Genomic DNA, 25591 nt, shown 5'->3' on the forward strand with positions numbered 1-25591 from the left:
TCCTTGATAAGATTTTGTTCTGAGGAATCTAAAGGTTACTGGGAAATACAGTTGGGGAAAGTGATGTGGCAGACTGCAGGACGTGAGGATGCTTATGTGTCAGACTTCGGGGAATTAGATCCCTTCCCCGGTGGCAGTGATTGTAAGATCAAACAAAAGGAGCATTCTTATCAGAGTTTCTTTAATAATTGCAGCAGGAGACAAAGGAATGCATATCTCCCTAAAAAATGGTGTTGCTCCCAGTGAAGGTTCATCCCCCTCCCCCCGTCTCCATTAATCTATGCCACTCCTACGTTGGGTAATCTGAGCTTGCTGCTGTTGCGCTTTTTGTTCTATCACTCTCAAAGCCCGTCTAGTCTTAGGCGAAGGGGGGTCAGGAATGCTGTCCAAGGACACTGAATCTGCCAGCTGTCTCTCTCCTGGTGTTTCCTCTTCTAGCTGCTCCTCACCCACTATTTCCCAGCTTTCCCCCTCTAGACTATGCCCTTCTGGAAACCACTGTTCTGCATCAATACTGTCCTCCTGCCCTTGGGAAGGTTCAGGAGAAGGGGGTGGGGCTCCCACCATTCCTCCTCAGTCCACTCCCTGACACCATGGGGGAAAAACAACTACCCTGCCCCAGTACGGAATGGATGGCAGGGCCAGCCAAGGAAGTTTTGCTGCTAGAGGCAAAGCAGAAAATGCTGCCCCCACTGCTCTTATGTGTGCACCTGCCACCCCCAACTCCTCTACTGCCATGAACCCACTGCCAATGGTTTTTTTCCGGCCGGAACACACTGGATTCGGAACTCAGTTCCGGCACCTCTCTGGTGGGTGCCATTGCCATTCTAAGAGAAAAAGGGAGGGTGTTCATGGGGAATTCCGGCACCTCTTTTTCTAGAAAAATAGCACTGCCCGCTGCCATCAGCGGACAGCAGAGAAGCCAACAAGCAGAGGAGGCTCTCCACAAGGCTGGATGTGCCAGCCGCCTGCAGCAACGGCCTCACCTCACCTCATGAGCAGGTGACCTTTGAGATGCCTTCCCATTCTGATTCTAGAGCAAGGGAGGGGAGCCCTTTTCAGCCCAGGACCACCTTCCCTCATGGGAAGCCTTCTGGGGGCCACATGCCAGGGGCAGCAGGGCCAGAGGCAACAGTGGGCAAAACAACAGATGCAGCTCTTAGCCGTTGGTAAGGCCAGTTGCATTCCAGCTACGTCTGAGGTTTTCCTGTGCCCACCTCTCCATCCAGGCAAGGGAGAGGCAGGGCTGGCGAGGGGGGTGGCCTGGAGGGGGGCTTAGGGAAGATCTGGGGGGGCAGATAGTGAGGTCCTTGTGTCCACAGGCTTCTGTGTTCTGCTGCTTGTGAATAAACAGCTTTTCTTCTGCTCCAGCCTCCTAATACGTCTTGGTACCCCATGGGTCCAGCCTGGCAGTGAAGCCACACAGCACAATGGCCAATCAGCTTCAGGCAGGAGCCATTGTGAGATCATGGGTAATACGTATGTAGGGTAATAGTGGTATTAATAATAATAATAATCAGACCTAGGGCCAGCCAAGTGCTGGGATGAACACAATATGGCTTTCCCCTACAGGTAAGTGTCATCTGCTCAGATGAGGTGCCTTCACACTGAGGACCTCCCTGCTTCTGGGACTGTGATAGAGGATCTCTAAAGCAGGGTGGGGGACCTGCCAGGGTCATCCAGATGTTGCAGGATGACAGCTCCCACCCCTGCTGACCACTGGCCATGCTGGCTGAGGCTCAGGGCCGTCTTACCCATAGGTGCTAGAGGTGCGGGACACCCGGGCGCTGGGCTCTCAGGGGTGCCAGGCCAAGAGTTTGGGGCCCGAGGGTTGAGTCTGGGGAACAACCCGCCCGTTGATCGGAGCGCTGCAGCAGGCTCTTCTACTGTGGGTGGCTCTGCAGGTGGAGGAAACTGCCTTTCTGGATTTCTATTGTAGTAGGTGTAGGATTCATTTGTCAGAAAAGAACAGGAAAGCTAAGCCCTGCTTGTCCTCTGTCATGCCTTTTTCACAGAGCTTACCTGCCTCCCTATGCCATCGCCCCAGAATATGGCATCCACAGGCCCGCCTGCCTCTACGTTCCTAGTCCTGTAAGTATGGATTCCCCTCCCCCTATTTGTTTGTTGTCTTGGCCTTGGTGTAGCTCCAAGCCTAGACAACTGCATTATGAGCTCAATGTAGGGCTGCCCTTGAAGAGTGTTTGGGAGACAATCTGTTTCCTGGCTGAATTGGGTGACCAAAAGTGCACATTGCCGATAGCCAAAAGTCTGGATTATTTCCCTCTGCCATATACAGGGAATGACCATCTTGCTCTCAACCAAAACACGCGAAACTGCTGATGCACACAGCTCTTTTGGCCCCAGAAGGGGGCGGAATGGGCTTACATGGAACTGCTGACACATACGATAACCCAGAACACAACCCCCGTACTGCACTTGACACGGGCAGCTCTATGGTTTGGGGCTCTGAATGTTTAAAGGACTGTCCCTGCCCTGTGCCCCATTTGCAATTTATTTGAACAGCTGAGACTGTCTCCTTGTGTCTACAAGTCTAATGGCTTTGAAATGTTTTTCCTGACTCAGCCGGGACCCAATTTGCAAGACAAGCTTCCAGTGTAGGAACCTCTTGGCATAACTGCAAACTTCAATGTGTGTTTTCCTGAAGATGCGTAATCAACTTGGATATCTTTTATAAGCTTGGTTTGTTCTCTCGCTCTTTCTCTCTCTCTCACCCCAACAAGTACTGATAATTTATTCTGTTTTCCTCAAAGTAAGCTTGTATATAAAGCTGCCATTGATCCACCCACCTCAGTACAGTATTGTCTACTCTGACTGGCAGTGGCTCTCCAGAAATGGGAAGCTATTTAGGTGGTGATGCTGGCGGGGACTGACCCCGACACCTTCTATGTGCAAAGTCAATTGTTACCACTAACGTAGCTATAGGCCATAACCTCCATAATGGAGGTGATTATGACGAACACAGCAGTGCAATTTTTGAAAATTAATTACATGTTAAAAAGAACAACACAAACGATTATTACTGAAGGAGTGTGGGGAAAGCATGTTGGTAATGCAGTTGGGGGCGGCCCGTGGCTCAGGGGCAGAGCTTCCGCCCACCATGCATGCGGAAGTTTCCTGGTTCAATCCCTGGCATTACCATGGAGGCCAAGAGAGAGTCCTGCCTGAAACCCTGGAGAGCTGCTGCCAGCCAGTGTAGACATTAGTGAGCTAGATGGGGAGATGGGGGCAGATGGGCCAACTTGGTACAAGGCAGCTTCCTATATTCCTAATTTTATTTTATTGTCTCCTTGAAGATTGTAGACTACCGTGGATTCATGAGAGAATGCATTAAACACCGGGGAGCCACGATCATTGATCTGAGTGACGCTGCAGGTAAAAGCCTTATTAGGGTTAAGCTGATGTCTTGAAGGTGCCTTCATCCCTCCCTTGTTGCCACCCAAAAGCCATAGAATGCGATTCCCAGGAACGCCTTGCCAAGTTTTCTGCAAACATCTTGTACTTGAGGCATGTTTGTTTGGATTGAAACTGGAAACACAGCTCACTCTCCGCTACAAATTGCCCTGGAGTTTTGAAAACAGGATAACGCACCTTGATATAAGTTCATAGTGTTTTGTGCTAAACAAAGTAATGTATGTTTATTATGCTCTAATAGGAATATGTTCTGTTTTTTAAAACCCTAATTACTGATTTAATTACTCATTTTAAAGAGTAGTGATTTTTAATGATGCAAGTTTATGTGAATTCTGTTAGCTTAAATTTTGTTCTCTCACTTTGTGCTGCTGAGTCTGAAGACCAATGTAATACTTGATTCTGCTCTCCCAGTTTTCAGACACGGAGTCTTTCCAAGCCCAGGGAGGCCAGGGATTGAACCCGAAGCCTTCTGCACACAGGGCATTCTCCCACTGACCTGCAGCCAATTGTTGTTGTTGGCATCGCTCTGTCTCAAGAGACAATGGAGTGCAACTCCGGGGGTGAAGTCATGCTGCTGCATTAGCAGCATTAGTGACCTCCCTGGGGCGCAAGCCTGAGCAGTGTGTAGGGAGGTTCTGGGCTGCCCAGATGACAAGATCCCCTCTTGGCCTCAATGATGTGATCCCAAGGAAAGCAGAACAATGCCTTTGGCACCAGCTTGCGTTGCCAGTGTGATATTTGCTTTGTTGACAAGTATGCAGGCAGTGCATGAGTAGAGGCAGGCAGATGGCAAGGCAGCAGGTCTCCCCAGGTTCTGACCACAGTTTCCACCACATCCAGCAAGAGAGATGAACTGCTTTGGAGGAAGAGCTGCAGCCAAGTAGAAGGTCCCAGGTTCCACCCCTGGCACCTCCAGAGAGGGTTGTGAGAGTCCCCTGCTTGAAATCCTGGAAAGCAGCCCCCTGTCCTGATGGGCAGTGCTGCCCCTGGGTCTCACTTGTATAAGGCAGTCATTTCTGTACTGCTCTGTGCGGGACCCAAAGCTGCGACTAATGGAGAAGCAAGCTGTCCTCAGGTGCTGACTCTGCGAGCCCCTCCATCCTGTGCTCAGGCTGCACATAGGGATAAATAAAACCATCTATCCTAAAGACACTGCGGTCTCTCTTGACCTTCATTCCAAGGAAAGTGAACCCCAAGTAAAGCGCTTGGAACCCTTGGAGTCTCTTGTTGTTTGGAGATTGGGGGGCATGTATTATGAAGATCAGAGTGCAGCACCCTCAATTCATTCCTAAGAAGATTATTTTTTCTTCCATACATGGGAAACTATGCTAAACCCATCACTTTCCTTTCTTCAGGACCTGGCCTTACGTGGGAACAAAAGTGGATCAATTATGTCAATGTTGTCAACTCCGTCAAGCCCTGGAGAGCAGCTGGCAAACCCTTTGGTCAGTGCCTGGGTCTCTCCCTCCTTTCTCACCTTCTTTTCTTTCTTTCAGATGACACAGCGTGTGGTTTTCAATGCTAGCTCTGCCTGCACAAAACAGCCCCCTTCAAGATGTGACTGGCTTGGTTTTATTAATTTCAGCAGAGCTACTTTGAGTAGGATTAGCTGAATACCACCTGCAGGTTCTTGGAGTGGGTTTGGGCCAGTTCACACATGCATGCCCATCACTCAAGCAATGCCACTGCCTGTGCGAATGTGGTCACAGGACTTCCTCTGCGTGAAGGATCATGACTAGCTTGGACTAGGGAGGCCAGGGTTCAAGCACATGAAGGCTCTGCTTTGCCTGCACAGCCAGAGGCAGCAATGCTTCTGAGTATCAGTCCCTGGAGAGCCCAAGAGGAGAGGAGGCTCTTGTGCTCAGAGCTCGCTTGCGGGTTTCCCCCAGGCATCTGGTTGGCCCCTGGACAGCAGGCTCTTCTTAGGTGACTGTGGGCAAGTCATGCGCTCCCCTGACAGGGTTGTTGCAAGGATAAAGAGTGATATAAGCCACATGTGCACCATCTTGAGTTCCTTGCAGGCAGGTGGGATAGAAGTGTGAAAAACAAAGAATGAAATGTGATATATTTCATAGGAACAGAGGGGGCTGCCTTATACGAAATCAGGCTATTTTGGCTGCATAGCCCAGTATTATTGACTCTGACTGGCAGCAGCTTTCCAGAGTCTGAGATAGAGATAGGTCTATCTCCGCTACCTGGTGTTTGGTTACTTTCATTCAGGACTGAATGGTGGGGGGCAGGGGGGGGAGATATGTCCCTGAGAAGGGGAGTGAAGGTGGACAAGGATCTGGAAAGCAAATTCTATCAGTAAAAGCTGTTAGGAATACTATTGCAGGGGTGTTGATGACTTCTAAGGCCCCATCTAGCATGACACCCTTGCAAAGCTTGCAGACCTAAGTCAAGGGCAAGGAAACTGGCAGCTGCATACGTCCTCAGTATGCCCTCCTTGCCCCAATTTTAAGCTCGAACAAAGCCTTTATAAAAGGCTGTTTGAGTGCCTACTGGCAGTGCTGATGGCCATTTCCAGAGAGGCAACAGTGGGCTGGGAGCAGGATCCCTTTCTGGGCACCTGCAACCCTCTGCTGGAAGGATGAAGTCAGGTAAGAAGCCTCCCTAGCTTTTGTCCAGGGATACCTTGCACTGTGAGATGCTCCACCTGCTACATCTGCCACCTGGGAAGGCAAGATGCCCATCTTCTCTTGGGGCTTTGGCTGTGAATTATTTCATACAATTTGCAACTCTCTTTGGTATTTTGTAGTGTGTGACCGATTCTGGCTCTGGACCAGTTAAAAGGCAAGAAAGCAAGATAAGGAAGAAAGAAAAGACCTAGACGGCTTCTAAGCTCTTTGTGCTTTTATTAAACTTGCCAGCACCAAATGAGAATGTTTTGCTGGGGTTAAGCTTGAACCTGCAAGTGGTAAAATGAAAACAAACCAGAGCAAGAGCAGTCATTTGACAAGAGTGGATCAATGTTTACCGTAAACGCAGCCCTCTTAAGCATTCCTGAATGGGCCTTTGCTCTTTGGAATATTCTCTGCTCTGGCATTTACTCATTCCCTTTTCAGGGAGATGTCACTCATAAGGTTATTACAACAAGCTGAGTTTACAAAAGCAAAAGGTTACAATAGGATGGAAAAGACAACCTCTCTGTTTTGAAAAAGCTGTTGCTGCTTCTCCTCCTCCACCCTTTCGACAGAAGGAGGGGCCACCAGGGGAGTGGGATGCCATGAATTTATTTCTCTCCACAAAGGGCAAAGGTGGTCCTTCCATCTGCATATCAATCTGGCTGCTTCCACTGCAGCCTTTAAGATGGTCATTCACAGCTCCCATTATTTCCTTTGGGCCTCACTGTTACACAGCGGGCATTCTTAGCCTGCATTTTAATGCCACCTGCTTAAGCGCCTCTTAGGCGTCTCTCTCTTTGCTGACACTTCTCTTCTTTAGCATCTGGGACTGGGATCTTGCACATTAAGCTCGGAAGAGAGGGGTGGGGGGGACACTCTAGAAATAACAAATTTCCAACCTGACAGAGGCAGCTCACACTTTTAACATGCTTCTGATCTCATTGCCCTCCCTATAGCAGAGAACAGAAAGGAACCTCACCTACCCTCTGCCTGCTTTAAGAACATTCCATCCCAGGATAAGGTCTGCTAAATTTTCCAGTCATGCAAAACTAGCATATCAACTTTCCCCCTGACACATTCATTTTCTACAGGCAGGGAGCTTTAACATCTGGGCCATTCAAAGACATGAGCTGCATACAGACCGGCTTTACCAGCTAATCCTTCTGAATGTATAAACTGACTCAGAAAACACTCTGCACTCTTTGCAGATGACCTAATGGTGTCAACACCAGACCCCATAAACATAGCAACGTCCCTAATCAGAGAACTCATTACATTTGCAACGGTGTCGGGCCAACAGGTGGATTTTGCAAAGTTGGAAGCTATGTGCTTCAGCACCGCTCCTCACATCCAAAAAGAACTCGCTAATGCAGACATAGTCAAACTTGGCTTTCAGAAGTTTTGGGACTACAACTCCCATCATCCCTGGTCAGGGATGATGGGAGTTGTAGTCCCAAAACATCTGGAGGGCCTATGCCTGCGCTAACGTTACCAAGGTAAAACTTTGCCACACCAAGTTCAGATACCTAGGGGTACAAATAACCAGAAACCTCAATAAATTATAGCTCCACAACTACAAGCTCTTGTGGCGACAAATTAACAAAGACCTAAAGAGGTGGAACAACATGAACTTCACTCTCTCAGTCAAAATAGCCATGATCAAAACGATCACCCTCCCAAAACTAACCTACCTATTCCAAACCCTCCCAACCTGAATTCCCCCAGCCCAACTCCATAAATGGCAGAAAAACCTACACTTATTTATTTTCTCACACAAAAACCCAAGAATAAGCCCCAAATACCTGCACCTCCCCTCCTCAGAAGGACGATGGGAAATCCCCAACATAGAAGCATATTATATTGCCAACCAAGTACGTCACATAATCCCATATATACTAGAAGATGAGACAAAACAATGAATACACCTGGAGAGGGACACAATTGAAAATACCTGCACCACAGCATACCCATTCCTCCCAAACGGGGAAAATTCCCACAACACTAAACAGGTACACACAGACCATGCTTAAAGCATGGAAAGCAGAAGTAGGTAAACTGTCCCCAGCCCCAGCCCCAGCCCCACTAATCCCCTTGGCACACCAGCCATTATTCCATCACACAGCACAAAATCTCCAGATAAAAACCTGGCAAACCAAAGGCTTATATCGCCTAACAGACTTCTATCAAAATAACAAACCCTTATCAACACAAGAAATACAAGACAAACTAGAAGACACCCAAATGCCCTGGCTGACACACCACCAATTACATGCCCTTGTAAACAATCCAGTAGTAAAATCAGCAGCAACTAGGCCCCTGTCAAACCACCTCCTAACGACAAAGGGAAACGGCAAAAGGTTGGTATCCGCAGTATACAAAATACTACTCCAAAATCCCACAAACCCCCTAGACGTAATCAAAAAACAATGGGAAGACGACATAGGCTATGAGATTAACCCCACTCAGTGGACCAGAATTTGGTCTAAACCTCCCTTTAAATCCATATCAACGAAAAGGAAAGAACTCACTCTGAAACTCACTTACAGGTGGTACCTAACACCGAGGAAATTAGCACTAATACACCCAGGAATCTCATCAAAATGCTGGAGAGGGTGCACCTCCACAGGCACATAGCTCCACATGTGGTGGGAATGCCCCAAAATCCAACTATTCTGGACAACAGCCATATGAGTAATATGCAAAATAACTAAGCAAGTATTAGAAATCACCCCAGAACTGGCCCTACTAAACATCTTCCAAGACAATAATTCCCACTCACATCACAAAGAACTCATCACCCACCTACTCTCAGCAGCCAGAAACATCATAACCAGACACTGTCAGGAGTAAGCATGGACCAATGGTGCCAAGTAGTATGGGAAACAGCCTTACGAGAAAAATTAACCAATCAACTGAAACTGACACAGGGACAAATAGAAGAAGACGCCTTTTATCACATATACAGCCCAACAAGACAATGACAAGAATCCACCAATAGCATATGAATCAATATGGCTAACCTGATGCAAAAACACCCAGCCACTCCACTCACACATGGAGTTCACCACAGCCAATCACAAACAACCACCCACTAGGCCAACCCCAACTTCTCTCGCCACCAAAGGAACACAAGTGAATAGTAAAGAGGGTGAATGAAACAATCGTTGAGATGGCTAGAGCGCCGGTGGCGGGTAACTCATTCTGAAGCTGACCGGACACGAGTTAGAGCTCAATGTTGAGCCTACCAAGTGGCGGTAGCGACGGCGAAGAATACTTTATTCACCGCCTCTGTTGCACCTGCGGAAAACAGCAGCAGGAGACTTTTTCAGGTGGTTCGCAATTTAGCAGAACCACTTGCTACATCGGGGCCCAGTACGGGCCACAAGATCTCCTGCAAGGATTTTGCAAAGTTTTTTGCAGATAAAGTCACTCAGATTCAGGAAGAGAGAGACTCCACCGTAGGAGCAGGGCCGGGGCGGGAGAGTGCTAGAGTCCTGTCTAGTCAAGTTATGTGGGATCAATTCCAATCTGTTACCTCCGAGGATGTGGACAGGCTGCTTGGACAAGTGAAACCAACCACCTGTCTCTTTGACCCTTGCCCATCCTGGCTTATAAAAGCTAGCCGGGAAGGGCTGGGTGATGGGCTTTGTGGGGTGGTGAATGCTTCCCTCTGTGAGGGAGCCTTCCCAGACCTGCTGAAAGAAGTGGCTATCAAACCGCTTCTTAAAAAACCATTTTTAGATGCAGCCAACTATCGCCCAGTCTCAAATCTTCCATTCTTGGGCAAGGTGATTGAGCGAGTGGTTGCTGAACAACTCCAGGCACGCCTGGAAGAAGCGGACCATTTGGATCCCTTCCAGTCGGGATTCAGGCCTCACCATGGGACTGAAACTGCCTTGGTCGCACTGGTTGATGATCTCCGGCGGGCTAGAGACAAAGGTGAGAGCTGTTTCCTAGTTCTGCTGGATCTCTCAGCGGCTTTTTGACACCATCGACCATAACATCCTTCTGGACCGTCTAGAGGGGCTGGGAGCTGGGGGCACTGTCATACAGTGGTTCCGCTCCTTCCTCCTGGGCCGTGTTCAGAAAGTGGTGGTGGGGGATGAGTGAGTGTTCAGACCCCTGGGCTCTCACTTGTGGGGTGCCTCAGGGTTCTGTCCTCTCCCCCATGCTTTTCAACATCTACATGCAGCCGCTGGGAGAGATCATCAGGGGGTTTGGGTTGGATGTTCATCAGTATGCAGATGATACCCAGCTCTACCTATCTTTCAAATCAAAATCAGTGAAGGTGGTGAAGGTCCTGTGTGAGTGTCTAGAGGCGGTTGGAGGATGGATGGCGGCTAACAGATTGAGGTTGAATCCTGACAAGACAGAAGTACTGTTTTTGGGGCACAGGAGGAGGGCGGTTGTGGAGGACTCCCTGGTCCTGAATGGGGTAACTGGGCCCCTGAAGGACCAGGTGCGCAGCCTGGGAGTCATTTTGGACCATGGAGGTGCAGGTCAATTCTGTGTCCAGGGCAGCTGTCTACCAGCTCCATCTGGTAAGCAGGCTGAGACCCTACCTGTCTGCGGACTGTCTCGCCAAAGTGTTGCATGCTCTGGTTATCTCTCGCTTGGACTACTGCAATGCGCTCTATGTGGGGCTACCTTTGAAGGTGACCCAGAAACTACAACTAATCCAGAATGCGGCAGCTAGACTGGTGACTGGGAGTGGCCGTCTTGAAAGACCTACACTGGATCCCAGTACATTTCTGAGCACAATTCAAAGTGTTGATGTTGACCTTTAAAGCCCTAAACGGCCTCGGTCCAATATACCTGAAGGTGCATCTCCACCTCCATCATTCTGCCCGGACACTGAGGTCTAGCGCCGAGGGCCTTCTGGCGGTTCCCTCGCTACAAGAAGCCAAGTTACAGGGAACCAGGCAGAGGGCCTTCTCGGTAGTGGCACCTGCCCTGTGGAACGCCCTCCCACCAGATGTCAAAGAGAAAAATAACTACCAAACTGTTAGAAGACATCTGAAGGCAGCCCTGTTTAGGGAAGCTTTTAATGTTTAATAGGTTATTGTATTTTAGTGTTCTGTTGGAAGCCGCCCAGAGTGGCTGGGGAAACCCAGCCAGATGGGCGGGGTATAAATAATAAATTATTATTATTATTATTATTATTATTATTATTATTATTATCTGCACAAGCGACGCTGACACAAAACCCCACACATACATTAAGTAAAATACAAACATCGCCACCTGACCCCACCCCACTTACCGTTCCCCCCACCTCTTTCCCCCTTGTCTTCCTAATATAACACTAATGTCTCAACAAATGAAACTGATCTGTAGAAAATGTAACTTGGAAAAAGAGATGTTGCACATACTTTTGTAAATCAAGAAATCTTTAATAAAAAATACATTTTTTTAAAAAAAGAACACACTCTGCGCATGCAGCGTGAGTGCCATAGTTGTTGGTGGTCTGATATGGCTATTCAAGCACAGATGCTTTCAGTTGATGCCACTGCTCCTTCAGTTTCGTCTTTGTATGACTGGAAGCAAAAATGCAGTTGATGGCATTGTAGGAGATTTCCCAGATCTGTGCTTTGGACAGTTGGAATGTGTCCGCAAGCAGCTGGTACTCCTGGCTCAGGTCAGTCGCAAAAACCCCCTTGTCGTCCGTCTGGCAGTAAAAGAAAATGGTAAAAGGGTTAATTTTATAGGCTTTGGGCTCTTAAAGGACTGCATCACAGAATATTTTCCTAGCCAACAATGTAGACTGCCTTCCAAAATTACTTTTTATATAAACTTTCTGTTCCTGATGTCCGTGCTGAGGGCTGTTGCTTGTGAGGCCGGAAGGGCGTGGGGTGTGGGAGGTGCCAGAAAGGCCATGTTGAGATGGCTCAACCAGCAGCCATCCACCACGAGGGGAAGCAGAACTTCCATGCCCAGGGGCAGCAGACCTGGGAATGCTGCTTGCTAGATACAAAGTAGAGGGAAGGCTGTTCATGGACTTCCTGGAGGTAGCATGGTGTAAAGGTTGGAGTCCTGGGCTAGGACCTGGGAGACCAGGGTTCGAATCCCCGCTCGGCCATGAAGCGCACTGGGTGACCTTGGGCCTTTCAGCCTAGCCTAACTCACAGGGTTGTTGTGCGGAGTAAAAATGAGGAGGCCACCTTGAGCTTATTGGAGAGGAAAAGTGGGCTATCAGTGTAATAAATAAATATCATTTGATTGGCTATTGTGGGAAATCAAAATGCTGCAACAGATGGCTCCTCCTGATCTGGCAAGGCTATTACAACATGTCAAGGGGGGGGGGGGGGCTCCTCCCTATGCAGTGGTGTCCAAACTTTTTTTCAAAGAGGGCCAGATTGGATGAAGTGAAGGCCTTGAGCTTTTTTTAGGATTGAAGTTGTTGAGGTTTTTTTACCCCAGGAAATAAACTGCCACAGGGGCCAGATTAAACCGACCGGCAGGCAGATTAGGCCCCCGAAACAGACTTTGGACATGCCTGCCCTATTGTTTTTGAAGAGGTTCTCCACCCTGACATCTTTGTGTGTCTGGATAACGCAGAGTGCCTTACGCAAAGCACGATGGGATGACCCAGGTTGTACCAGAATCCGAAGTGGTGTTGGTCGCTAGAAGGCACCGTCTGGCTTTTGAGGTTTGACGTCAGGCAGAGTTCTGAGGAAGACGAGAGAAGTCTGGTTCAGAAGGGGTCAAACGGGGAGAGCAAACATGGGAAGGCCAGCCAAAGCACTTGCCCTAAAGCGGACGTGGTCACCTCGCACGAGCAAAGCCTCATTCCAACGGAAGTATAGCAGTGAAGACAAAGACGCAGACCCTAGTGTGAAGGCCTTGGCGTTGCTCTGGTTGTGTCTGCGGACTCAACATGAGATGGTGTCAGTAGTGGCATGTGGCACAGCCCACCTCAGACCTCCTGGGAGGAAGCACTGACTTGAGGGGGCTTCCACATGGAAACTGGCCCTGCATTAAAGAAAGGCTTTTCCCAGTGGAAGTGCCCCCAAATCCCTTTGTGAAGCTAGAAACAGAATGTTTGATGTGGACGTTGTGAAGAAGGAAGAAGAGGACCAACGGTGCTCAGCACCAGCCACCTTCCTCCCCTCCTCTCACCAGGGACTGGCCTCCACCGGGCCTGAAAAAATGCTGCCGCAGCCACAGTTATCTTGGTAACCTCAGTTGAGCTCTGCCAACCAACGGCGAAATGGCAAAGGAAAGTGAATCCCAGAAAACAATGCCCGACCTGAAGAATTTAGAGCAAATGATTCAGCAGAGGAAACACAGCCCAGAATAACTAAGGAGATAGTACAAGAATACTTGGCTAGTTTAGATGTATTCAAGTCTCCAGGTCCAGATGAACTGCATCCAAGAGTATTAAAAGAACTGGCAGATGTGATCTTAGAACCACTGGCAGTCATCTTTGAGAATTCCTGGAGAACAGGCGAAGTCCCGGCAGACTGGAGGAGGGCAAATGTTGTCCCTATTTTCAAAAAGGGGAAAAGAGAGGACCCAAATAATTACCGCCCAGTCAGTCTGACATCAATACCAGGGAAGATTCTGGAGCAGATCATTAAGCAAACAGTCTGTGAGCACCTAGAAAGGAATACTGTGATCACCAATAGTCAGCATGGATTTCTGAAAAATAAGTCATGTCAGACTAACCTGATCTCGTTTTTTGACAGAATTACAAGCCTGGTAGATGAAGGGAACGCAGTGGATGTAGCCTACCTTGATTTCAGCAAGGCATTTGACTAGGTGCCCCATGATATTCTTGTAAAGAAGCTGGTAAAATGCGGACTTGATTATGCTACCACTCAGTGGATTTGTAACTGGCCGAACCCAAAGGGTGCTCATCAATGGTTCCTCTTCATCCTGGAGAAGAGTGACTAGTGGGGTGCCACAGGGTTCTGTCTTGGGCCCGGTCTTATTCAACATCTTTATCAACGACTTGGATGATGGACTCAAGGGCATCCTGATCAAATTTGCAGATGACACCAAACTGGGAGGGGTGGCTAACACCCCAGAGGACAGGATCACACTTCAAAATGACCTTGACAGATTAGAGAACTGGGCCAAAACAAACAAGATGAATTTTAACAGGGAGAAATGTAAAGTATTGCACTTGGGCAAAAAAAATGAGAGGCACAGATACAAGATGGGTGACACCTGGCTTGAGAGCAGTACATGTGAAAAGGATCTAGGAGTCTTGGTTGACCACAAACTTGACATGAGCCAACAGTGTGACGCGGCAGCTAAAAAAGCCAATGCAATTCTGGGCTGCATCAATAGGAGTATTGCATCTACATCAAGGGAAGTAATAGTGCCACTGTATTCTGTTCTGGTCAGACCTCACCTGGAGTACTGTGTCCAGTTCTGGGCACCACAGTTCAAGAAGGACACTGACAAACTGGAACGTGTCCAGAGGAGGGCAACCAAAATGGTCAAAGGCCTGGAAACGATGCCTTATGAAGAACGGCTAAGGGAGCTGGGCATGTTTAGCCTGGAGAAGAGGAGGTTAAGGGGTGATATGATAGCCATGTTCAAATATATAAAAGGATGTCACATAGAGGAGGGAGAAAGGTTGTTTTCTGCTGCTCCAGAGAAGCGGACACGGAGCAATGGTTCCAAACTACAAGAAAGAAGATTCCACCTAAACATTAGGAAGAACTTCCTGACAGTAAGAGCTGTTTGACAGTGGAATTTGCTGCCAAGGAGTGTGGTGGAGTCTCCTTCTTTGGAGGTCTTTAAGCAGAGGCTTGACAACCATATGTCAGGAGTGCTCTGATGGTGTTTCCTGCTTGGCAGGGGGTTGGACTCGATGGCCCTTGTGGTCTCTTCCAACTCTATGATTCTATGATTCTATGACCCTCCATCTTTCCTTCAACGCCTTTCCTTACCGAGGGGTGTGCGATTTTGCCGAACCAGCTGCACAAGATCCCCTGAGGCCAATGATGAAGAATGAAGAAATGTGCCGTGTCCAATTCTGTCAGGTGGCAGGCCCAGAAGAAGCCTGGTCTCCTCTTCCTGGTTTGGGATCTGAGAGAAAACACACAGATTAACTATGCACTGTCTTTTGACCATCCTGGACCCACCATTCAGCTTTGCCTGAGGACCCTCTTTGGGTTCCAGCATCACGAGGAAGGAAGAAAACCCCCACCGGGTTGCCCTTCTGCCCACTGTGCATACTCTGATGGGTCTCTGCTCGCCTTCATCCCCCTCAATGCATTTGGTCACCCACTGCGCACCTTTTCAAGTTCTATGAGCTGAAATAACCAGACCAACCAACCAAAACAAGAGCCCCATAAGATCTATTGCAGGTTTTTTGGAAACAGTATGTAGTATATAAATGTTTGTTTTATTAAAACACAAAATCAAGTGTACAACAAAATCATCACAGAAAACATGTGTGAAATGTTGAAGCAGAGATGGGTACAGAGACATCAGTCAATACATTCCAGAGTTTTGGCAAAAGAGAAATTCTAACAAGTCTGTAAGAATCAAAACACCATAAAGATGGAGATCCCTTATTTTCCAGAGGGATAAGGTCCTTTCCAGCAAAGCTCAGTTTGTGAAGCTCTACATGTATTCCTCTATTTCACTGCATTATTCACAGCTATTTATAGGGGAGGCAGGGAAAGCTACGTGCTCTGATCCCAATCCTGATCAATATTGCATCCATCACAATTTTAAAAAGCCTAGACATATTAAATGCAATCGCACACTGAATGCAAATAATTGTTTGTCCCTCTCCAAAATCAATTAGGATCCATCACCTCTCAGTTGAAGGTACACCAGCCCTCTTGGTTAGCCTATTCTGCTAAGTTCCATTTGTCCCTCACCATCTCCCTTTGAACACAGAAATATCAGCAGGGAAATGATAAGGGCGGCGGCGGGGGGGGGGGAGTAGAGACAAAAACTGCAGCTTGAAAAAGGGAGGGGAGGAATGCCTAACTGGAGGTATAGAACAACAAAAAAAAAGACAAATTCTGAAATCAGTTGTGTACAGCTGATGAACATGATTGCGAAAATGTATAAATTATTGTCGAAATTTCAAATGCAAGAAGAACAAATTAAAGTAGGCATGATCAAATGGGTGAGAAATTGTGGGTATAACATAGAAATGGAACAGTGGGAAAATGTGTGGACTAAAGGGTTAAAATATACACTGTGTTCTAAAAGGAAACTTTAATAAAACGATGTACCATTGATATTTAACACCTGAGAAACTATTTAGAATGTATAAAATATCCCCAATACTTGTTGGAAATGTAAAGAACATGAAGGGACAGTCTATCATGCTTGGTGGACAAGTGAAAAAGCCAATAACTTTAGATACACATAAACAATGATATGGAGAATTTTGAAGGCTAACTTTCAATTGAACCCAGAACTCTTCCTGCTGGGACTTATGGATATACAAAAAAGAAAAAGGGAAAAAAAGATTATGGAACGTTGTTCCAATATATGATTAGGACAGTGAAACTTATATACACGAAGATTGAAAGATTAATCATTACCAACAATGGAGGAATGGTTATTAAAATTATTAGACTTAGCTGAGAGGGCAAAACTGACATGCTTAATCAGAGAAAAGTCACTGTTAAGTTATTAAAGATTGGAAAGCTCTCATAGACCTTTTGCATGAAATAATGGCATTTTGGTTTGAAGGCTGAAGATAATGTTGGTTTATAGAAAGTAGTCATGCTGGGGAGTATATTGGAGTGGATGAGTTGAATAATGTTTATATAGTTTGCTGACAGATGAAGAATTGTAAGTTCCTTAGTTTCTTAACTTTAATTTTTTTGTTCTCTCTCTCTTCCTTTCTTTTGTATCTGCGTTTTTATCTAAAGTAATGTTTTAGTCTGGATAAAAAATATATGTGATAATAAACTTTGTATCTCTCTTTTTAAATTCTAATAAAATTTATTCAAACAAGAAGTAGATGATATACCCACAGACAGGTACTCCAGCTTGCCGTTTCAAGCTGCCAGCTTGAAGGAGGAAATATAAAGGTTTGGGAAAAGATCAAGGATCCCTCCACTGCCTCCTCCTCTCCCCTCCACTGTTACCTGGGGGCAGCCACATCCTCAGACCAGGGGTAGGCAAACTAAGGCCTGGGGACCAGATCCGGCCCAATAGCCTTCTAAATCCGGCATGTGGACGGTCTGGGAATCAGCATGTTTTTACATGAATAGAATGTGTGCTTTTATTTAAAATGCATCTCTGGGTGATTTGTGTGGCATAGGAATTCGTTCACCCCCCCCCCCAATATAGTCCACCCCCTCAAGGTCTGAGGGACAGTGGACCGGCCCCCTGCTGAAAAAGTTTGCTGACATTTGAGTATTTATAAACCTTCACCCCGGGACGCGGGTGGCGCTGTGGGTAAAACCTCAGTGCCTAGGACTTGCCGATCGCATGGTCGGCGGTTCGAATCCCCGTGGCGGGGTGAGCTCCCATCGTTCGGTCCCAGCGCCTGCCCACCTAGCAGTTTGAAAGCACCCCCAAGTGCAAGTAGATAAATAGGTACCGCTTTATAGCGGGAAGGTAACGGCGTTTCCGTGTGCTGCGCTGGCTGAGAGCCAACAGAGCAGCTTCGTCACGCTGGCCACGTGACCCGGAAGTGTCTTCGGACAGCACTGGCTCCCGGCCTCTTAAGCGAGATGAGCACGCAACCCCAGAGTCGGACACGACTGACCCGTATGGGCAGGGGTACCTTTACCTTTACCTTAAACCTTCACCCCAAGAGAGACGAATCGTCGCCTTTTACTAATCGCAAGCAAGAATTTAAGAGCTGTGTGGAGTGAATTATTGAAGAGAGGACTGGTAAATATGGAGTGCGGAAGGAAAATTCTATGACGCAGTTGTCTTGCTAAGACAGGCTTGTCGAAGAAAGACGAGGGGAGGAGGACCAGGGTCATTGGAATGTAAATGATGGATTGAATGTGATAACCTGGCAGAGCCCCTTTGTGATATATGTGGCAAGCTTGGGAAAATTAATAGGATGGACCGAGAATAAATTTTTGAAGAAGGGGAGTAATGGCGGCTGTCCTTATGAGATATGACCTTTGGAGTGTGCAAAATCCACGCAGATGTTGTTTGTTCTTAACCTGCTTGCGAAGATTATCAGAGATTGCAAAGAAAGGAATACATGATAACAACAAGAAGATGAAGAAGTAATAAAGAGACTATCTGGACAGAGCTGGATAGAATCGTTTGATAAAAGCAGTAGCAGAAGTGATGTTTTGATTCTCGTTCGGAGCTTGATGTAAGGGTACCCCCAACAAAATTTAAAAATCTGGCTGTATAATTTGGAAGTAATATGATTTGGAAATAATGTGATTGGATTGGCCTGTTAATAAAAATTATGTTTTTTTTAAAAAAAGAAAAAGTTTGCTGATCCCTGCCTCAGACTGTCCCAGTGGGAGAGACAGGAAGCAGGGCTAACTGCATCAGGGGCCTCGTTCCCTGAACCAGGCCGGCTGGCCAATACAGGAACTGCTATGTAGAAACTGGTGCCTCCGCATTGATTTTCCTCTTCCCTCCCTGTCCCTTTCCCCTTGCGTGTTGTGTTTTTTAGATTGTAAGCCTTGTAGTAAGCCACTTACAGGTACTACTAATTTATTTATTGCCCATGCACAGTTCCCATGTGGCCAGTGCAAACTGAACAAGTGGCCCCTACACAGGCGGGACTGTCACACTGCAGCTTTGCACCATGGTGGCTGCCAGTGCTGCGCTGATGGCAAAGACAACCTGCCTTCCAGGTGACGCAGGGAACCCTACATACATCACTTAAAATAAATAAATCCTGGTGCCACATTTAGCCTGAGAAGCTGCTCAGTGAGCAAGTCCCGGCAGCAGAATGTTACCTCTGAAAGATGCAACGCCAGCTTCAGCCCGGCTTTTTTCGCTTCTAAGAGAGGCTCCAGAAAGTCCTTGCCATGTCCTGCCTTGAAGGTAAAGCAAAAATATAGCTTAGGAAAGAAGTTTACATAATTATGCAAGTCGTGGAGAATGTGGAGAGAGAAAAGTCCCCTCCTCCCCCCCTTTGTAAGGCTAGAACTCGTGGGCAGCCAGAGAAACCGAATTTTGGGAGGATTCAGGACAAAACACCTCTTCTAGCAGCACAGAGTTGAACTATGGAAATTAAAGGTAAAGGGGCCCCTGACCATTATGTCCAGTCGCGGCCGACTCTGGGGTTGCGGTGCTCGTCTTGCTTTATTGGCTTCTGTGTCATGTGGCCAGCATGACTAAGCCGATTCTGGTGAACCGGAGCAGCGCACAGAAACGCCATTTACCTTCCCGCTGGAGCGGTACCTATTAATCTACTTGCACTTGACATGCTTTTGAACTGCTAGGTTGGCAGAAGCAGGGACCGAGCAACAGGAGCTCACCCTGTTGCGGGGATTCGAACTGCCGACCTTCCAATTGGCAAGTCCTAGGCTCTGTGGTTTAACCCACAGCGCCACCCGTGTCCCTAAACTATGGAACTTGGGTGGCTTTAAAAAAGGTGTTGGACAAATTCCTGGAGGAGGAGGGGGCTCTGGAGGGCTCCTGGCCATGAGGGCTCTGCTCTGCCTCCAGAGCCAAGAGACAGCCATGCTTCTGAATGCCAGTTCCGGGAGGCGAGTCTTGCGCTCAAATCCTGTTTGCAGGTTTGGCACAGGCACCTGGTTGGCCACTGTGAGAACAGGATGCTGGGCTAAATGGGCCAATGGCCTGATCCTGCAGGCTCTTCTTAGGTTCTTAAGATACAGGTGAACAGAAGCCTTAACACAGCCTCCACCAACCTGGTGCCCTCCAGCTGTTTTGCATTACTACTCTGCTCAGCTTGAGCCAGCACAGTCCCAAGCATCCACTTATTTGTTTATTTCCCGCCATTCACCCGAAGGTCCCAAGGCAGGTCACAACACTAATGGTTTACAGCAGGTTGACGAAGGCTGGCTTGAATCATGACAGAAACATATGATAGTTTGGGTGATGGCAGAGGTGTTTCTTTCTTCTTTTTAAAGGAAGCTTACTGAGGGGTTTCCGCTGAGGTCCAAGCCTACCACCACTCCATCTGTGGAAAGCAGGAAATCTTCGGCCAGTTTGACTGTTTCCTTGGCAGCTGTTTGTCCTCCTCTTCTATCCACAGATAACAGAAACCTAGAATATAGATAGCCATATTATTGCAGAAGTAACAACCATTAGCTCACAAATGAGGACTGTGATGTAGGGACTGGTCCAGGTTGAAAACTGTACAGCGGCAGCCAACTTCTTTTCCTGCTCAAGTGAATGCAATTAGCTCCTCTTGCGGAAAAGGCCAGGGAGACAGGGCAAACACCAGATAAGCTCGGGGAATCCTTTGCTGGAGATTCAGCACTAGAATCAGTGGCATTTAAAACAAAAGGAGTCTGGCTAACAAACTTAAGTAAAGGTAAAGGTACCCCTGACCGTTAGGTCCAGTCGCGGACGACTCTGAGGATGCGCACTCATCTCGTTCTATAGGCTGAGGGAGACGGCGTTTGTCCGCTGACAGCTTCCGGGTCATGTCACCAGAATGACTAAGCCACTTCTGGCGAACCAGAGCAGCGCACGGAAACGCTGGAGCGGTAGCTATTTATCTACTTGCACTTGACGTGCTTTTGAACTGCTAGGTGGGCAGGAGCAGGGACCAAGCAATGGGAGCTCACCCTGTCACGGGGATTCGAACTGCTGACCTTCCAATCGGCAAGCCCAAGGCTCTGTGGTTTAGACCACAGCGCCACCTGTGTATCGCTTGCAAACTTACCTAACATCTATATCCAAGCCATCTTCCTTGCATTGTCTTACACCCTCAAGTACAGCTTCCACATAGGTCCTTTTGGTCATACCTATGAAGAGAAGATCTGCATTCCTTTCAAACAGAAGGTATAAAGTGTTTTTGACACACACACACACACACAAGACCCTAGGGTTTTGTTTCCTGGTATGCCTTGACCTCAGTCATACCCCAATCCATATATCACTAAAGGTCAGGTCACAACTGACCGCCCCCCCCCCCCGGCTTTCGTTTCACAGCACTCAAGTGCAGACATTTGCCAAGCCAGGGTTGCACTACTGCAGAAAGCCACCGGGGTCAAAAAATGGCGGGGCTTTAGCTCCATCCTGAAAGCCAGGAGGTTCCAGGAAAGGGCACGAGATGAGGCTATTCATACCCAGCCCAGTCCAGTCCGGCCCACTGCACCAAAAACTTCTCCATGCCATTTAGTTATTAAGATGTGTGCTCTCGTATAGTTTCATTTCTTCAGCTTGTAAGCTGCCTTGTGTATAGCAATGTAGAAAGCTGGTCTATCCCAATTAAAAAGGGAAATGAAATGAAATAAATAAAATCTATTCCCAATAGTTGTGGACTGCTTTTCACCCTAGAGGAGGAATCTAGGTGGGGAACCTCCACCAGCCCTGGCTTCCCCTTTGGCCCCCAAGGGCTCCCCCCCCCCGCCTTATGTTGTCAGCTGTCGAGCGGGTAAGGGAGGGGCTTCAAGGCAAGAACCTGGAGCTTGAAGTGAGCTGGACCAAGAAGTGCTCCCCCCTGACCTCAGCTGGTGGGGGGGGGGGGACATGCCTTGCTCAAGAAGGGGGGGAGCACTTCTCCCTCACACAGCTGCCTTTTTCAACTGATGTTCTATAATAATTTATTTTATTTGTAGTTTTGCTGAGTGTTTTTTTTAAAATGCAAGCAACCTTGAGTATGTTTTCCGTAAAGTGAAAAATAAATTGTTTCACTGAATGTATGTATGTGGAAAGCAATGCCCCAACTTGGAAGGGAGTGGCTGTTGTGAGGTATTTGGATGTTCCACTCTCCCCAAATCCTGGCGAGGGGAGAGCATTTCTTCTTGGAGGAGAACTTGGGGGCGGGGGTGCTTAGTGGCAAAGAGCAGGCAATTATAAATTGAAAGGGAAATTGTCACCCGTGGCCGGCTCATCTCTGGGCGTGCTCCTTAGCTCTAGGTACTTGACTCCATCAGCAGCAAATTCCTGGACAACATCTTTCATTACCTGAAATTATAGCGGTATTTTGAACCTAAAGGATATTCACAAAGCACACTGCCATCATTTCAAATCTCAAATTCACTCACATACCTGGTTCTATTTTTCAGAAATAATTCTTATATCATCATGAAATATAAATATATGCAAAATCTAGGATATAAAAGTTATGCTTCATATACAATTCATTTACAACCCTAACACTTCAAAAATACTGTAATGTGAATTGTGAAATAGTAAGACATGAGTTTGTATTCATCTCCGCGCCTCTAAAAAGACTCCATCCATTAAGAATTCTTTTTATTGATTGGAATTCAGCTACCTACCACTTCACCAATTTTTAATAATTGCTCCACCTGCCAAACCTTATTTAACCACACCTTACATGCTAATATTTTTCTGTTTCTTCAGTTCTTTGCAATGATCAGCTGTCCATCAGTCTCAAAACAGCACACACAAGTCAGCCTCAAATCCTGTTCAGCCAGTAAGCTCACTGGGTGATCTTTGGCCAGTGATGATCACTGAGTCTAAACCTGCTCTGCTCCAAGGATAACGTCTGAGCTGGGAAGGGCAAGAGATGGCTGCGTGCCCCACTCCGAGCTCCTTAAAGGGAAGGGTGGAAGAAAAGCAGAGATATATGTAAGTAATACACCAAGAATAAAAAACAAAAAACAACCCCATGCTTGGCCAGTGATTGATTCCTTTTTATCATCAGCCAAAGACTAATTCTATTCTATTCTATTCTTTGTATTTACTTTCTGCATTTCTATTCCACCTTCTTTCCTCCAAAGAGCTCACAGTGGTCGGGCTAGTTCTCCCCACCCCATTTCATCCCCCCAACATCCCTGTGCTACGCAAGGCTGAGAGGCAGCAACTGGCCAAAGGTGACACACCAGGCTTCATGGCTGAGTAGAGATTTGAACCCTGGTCCAACACTCGAAGCACCACACCAGGGGTTGGCAACCTAAGGCCCATAGGCCACAAGCGGCCCGTGGGGATCATTTAACTGGCCCATGGATCCCCCCCACCCACTCAGTTGGCTCCTGTGCGCCACGGAGCAGAGCAGGGACCACCTTCTGCGATGCTGGCCGGCTTCCCATTGGCTGCAGGAAGCTCCATGCAATGAGAACACACATTAAAATTAAGTTTGAGTTAGCTTACCATTAATATGTCTTCAGTCCTATTGGTAATCTGATGGATGATATGGAACATCTGAAAACACCTAAAGAAAGAAAAGAGAATTGCAATGAATAGGCATTCATCAAAACAAAGGGAAAAGTGGCACACTCCCCCAAAATCAGCTTTTTGAACTCGTTTCCAGAGATCACCTTTGTTTCAAATAGATTTCTGCATTTATCATGCATCCCTTCCCACACGCATGCACCTCTGAATTAAATGTACACATAAAATGAATATTAAATATATAAATGATATAAATATAAATAAATATAAAATATAAAAAGGAAGACAACTTGTCCTCAGCATTATAACCTAAAAAGACTCAGCACAAAAGAAAAATGGATAGGGAGGGAGGAGGAAAGAAACAAACCTAAAGTTCAAGCTCTTACAAGTTGTTCTAAAGACCAGCTGGGATGAAAGCATTCAAGGAAGAGAGGCATCAAAAGAGCTGGTCCCTTGGATGCTGATGCAGAGGTCCTCATCCCTTCTCTGCTACAGCCTGACGCTGCCAATTAAGAGCATATGGAGGAGTTAATTATGCAGCGCAGGAGGAACAGGAGTGCCAAACAAAGAGTTTGGTTGGGAATTAGGGGGTGAGGAGGCAGCATCAGGTCTGTGCTTCATCTGAAGGTCAGCTGCTGATGCTAAGACATTCAACCATGCACAAGGCCGAAGTTGCAGTAGAGGGATTTCTCCTTGCATCTAAAGAGCAACATACATGCATCTGACCAACAGGTGCAGAGGGTGGGATTGGGATATGTTGTGGGAGGAGGCAGCCAGGCAGATGCTTCACCTAATAAATTCCAGCACGGGCCCTTAAGGCTCAGACTTGAGACATACTCACTCTTCCAGGCTTCTTCTCTTGCCCTTGTCAATCATGGTCATTCCATGAGGAACCTGAAGGTCTGGTTTCTGGGCCATCAATTTCTTCATGGTAGCAGAACTGATGGAGCCATTCAGGTGGGCATGCAGCTCCTAATTCAGAAGCAAATACGTGCTCAACGCTCCCCAAATTTCATTAGAAACGTTTTAAAAACACCCCCTTTCCCCCTGCCAGTTCCCTCTCTTCCTTAACCTTACGCTGTCAGTTCTTATTTCTGGCCGCCTACACAACACAAGAGCAGGGGACTTTTTTTTAGGGCCGCATTCTCCTCTTGACAGCCTTCTGGGGGCCACAAGAAGTAGAAGTGGTTGGATCAACAACAGCTGATAGCTTCAAGATGCTTCACAGGAAGAAATCCCTCAATGGGATATATAAATTCTCTCTCATCATCCATCGGAACTGACTGGCAATAGGTTCATGAAAGACAAAAATAATTCTTTTTTACAGAACAAACCATTCACTTACAGAATTAACTGCATGCAGTGATGGTCACTCCCTCGGGTGGCTAAAAAATGGAGGGCTAGCAAGTGTAAGAAGCTGTCTTACACCAAGACGGGCTCTTGATCCCCCCGGATCAGTGCAGGGACTGGGAAGCCGGGCTCGCCACAGCTCTTTCCAGGCGGGGGACCCGCCCGCCCGCCCGCCCGCCCCGGAACCCGGGACCCGGGACCCTTGGCCCGCCGCAAGACAGGCGCGCTGCCGCCACCCAGGTGCTCTCTGGAAGGCGGCGGGCCCCTCTTGGGCCTTGCCCGTTCTTCCTGGGCACGCCGCCTTTCAAGCCCCCAGCCGGGCAGGGGAGCTCCGGCCTCTCCCTCCCCGCCTCTCGCGCCGCCCAGCTGCCGCTCCCCGGGGCCCGGCGCAGCTCTCCTGCCCGCGGGAGACAAAATAGAGTAACCCGGCTCCCTTGACCAGCCCCTGGCCGTGCGGGGAAGGCCTGGGCCCGGCGCCCCTCTCCCGCCCCGCCCGCTCGCACCACTTTCGGCAGCTCCCGGTAGAAGCCGCGCGCTCCCGGGGGCTCCGCCGCCATCGCCCAGGAGGGGGCCGCCCTGCTCCGGGCGCCGCGAGGGCAGCAGCAGCGCCGCCTCCCGGCCTCGCACGCCCAGTCCCAAGGCAGGCTCGCCAGAGGAGCCGGGGCCTAGAAGCGACCATTCTGCAAAAGGACCCTCTTGCATTTGCATTCTTTTGCAGGGACTGTCAGCTCACATATCATATCCGCTTTGCTGTGCGACTATGGCACCAAAATATGGGTCAGTCCCACAGATGCTCTTGGCCAGAGGTTTGCTGCATCATCACTGCACACAAAAACTGAGAATCCACGTGGCTTTACAGGTTGCCAGGCAGGGCTGCTGCTTTGGTGCTCAGCATGAGAGGAGGAAAGGCCTGCAATCTCTGTCCTCAGCAATGGCTGGGAGAGCTAAGGCCTGTGGAATTTGATACTGGGGTGCAGGGCCCACTCAAG

General features: G+C 48.0%; 1 protein-coding gene and 1 long non-coding RNA gene across 6 annotated transcripts; one reads left to right on the forward strand and one right to left on the reverse strand.

Annotated features, from left to right (window-relative positions):
- Positions 1–1454: 1454 nt before the first annotated feature.
- Positions 1455–6309, forward strand: LOC307203391. Its single transcript, XR_013833211.1, has 5 exons — positions 1455–1572; positions 2016–2091; positions 3315–3393; positions 4788–4877; positions 6191–6309. It is a non-coding gene; the product is annotated as an uncharacterized lncRNA (long non-coding RNA).
- Positions 6310–11473: 5164 nt separating this feature from the next.
- Positions 11474–25182, reverse strand: MAPDA (N6-Methyl-AMP deaminase). Of its 5 annotated transcripts, none has more exons than XM_079952881.1 (10): positions 25106–25182; positions 24094–24224; positions 23232–23292; positions 21992–22079; positions 20833–20914; positions 20111–20207; positions 18929–19009; positions 14960–15098; positions 12625–12725; positions 11474–11724 (listed from the first exon to the last, which is right to left on the reverse strand). In XM_079952881.1, the coding sequence occupies exons 1-10, from the start codon at positions 25157–25159 to the stop codon at positions 11533–11535; spliced, it is 1026 nt and encodes a 341-aa protein (XP_079809007.1). In that variant the 5' UTR covers positions 25160–25182; the 3' UTR covers positions 11474–11532. The 5 variants fall into 5 exon arrangements, with proteins under 5 accessions (XP_079809007.1, XP_079809006.1, XP_079809009.1 ...); XM_079952880.1 differs by having other exon boundaries at positions 20081–20207; XM_079952883.1 differs by lacking the exon at positions 25106–25182 and adding an exon at positions 24598–24735 and having other exon boundaries at positions 20081–20207.
- Between the last annotated feature and the right edge of the window lie 409 nt (positions 25183–25591).

The sequence above is a fragment of the Podarcis cretensis genome (assembly GCF_951804945.1).
Source record: "Podarcis cretensis genome assembly, chromosome: 14".
Taxonomy (NCBI): domain Eukaryota; kingdom Metazoa; phylum Chordata; class Lepidosauria; order Squamata; family Lacertidae; genus Podarcis; species Podarcis cretensis.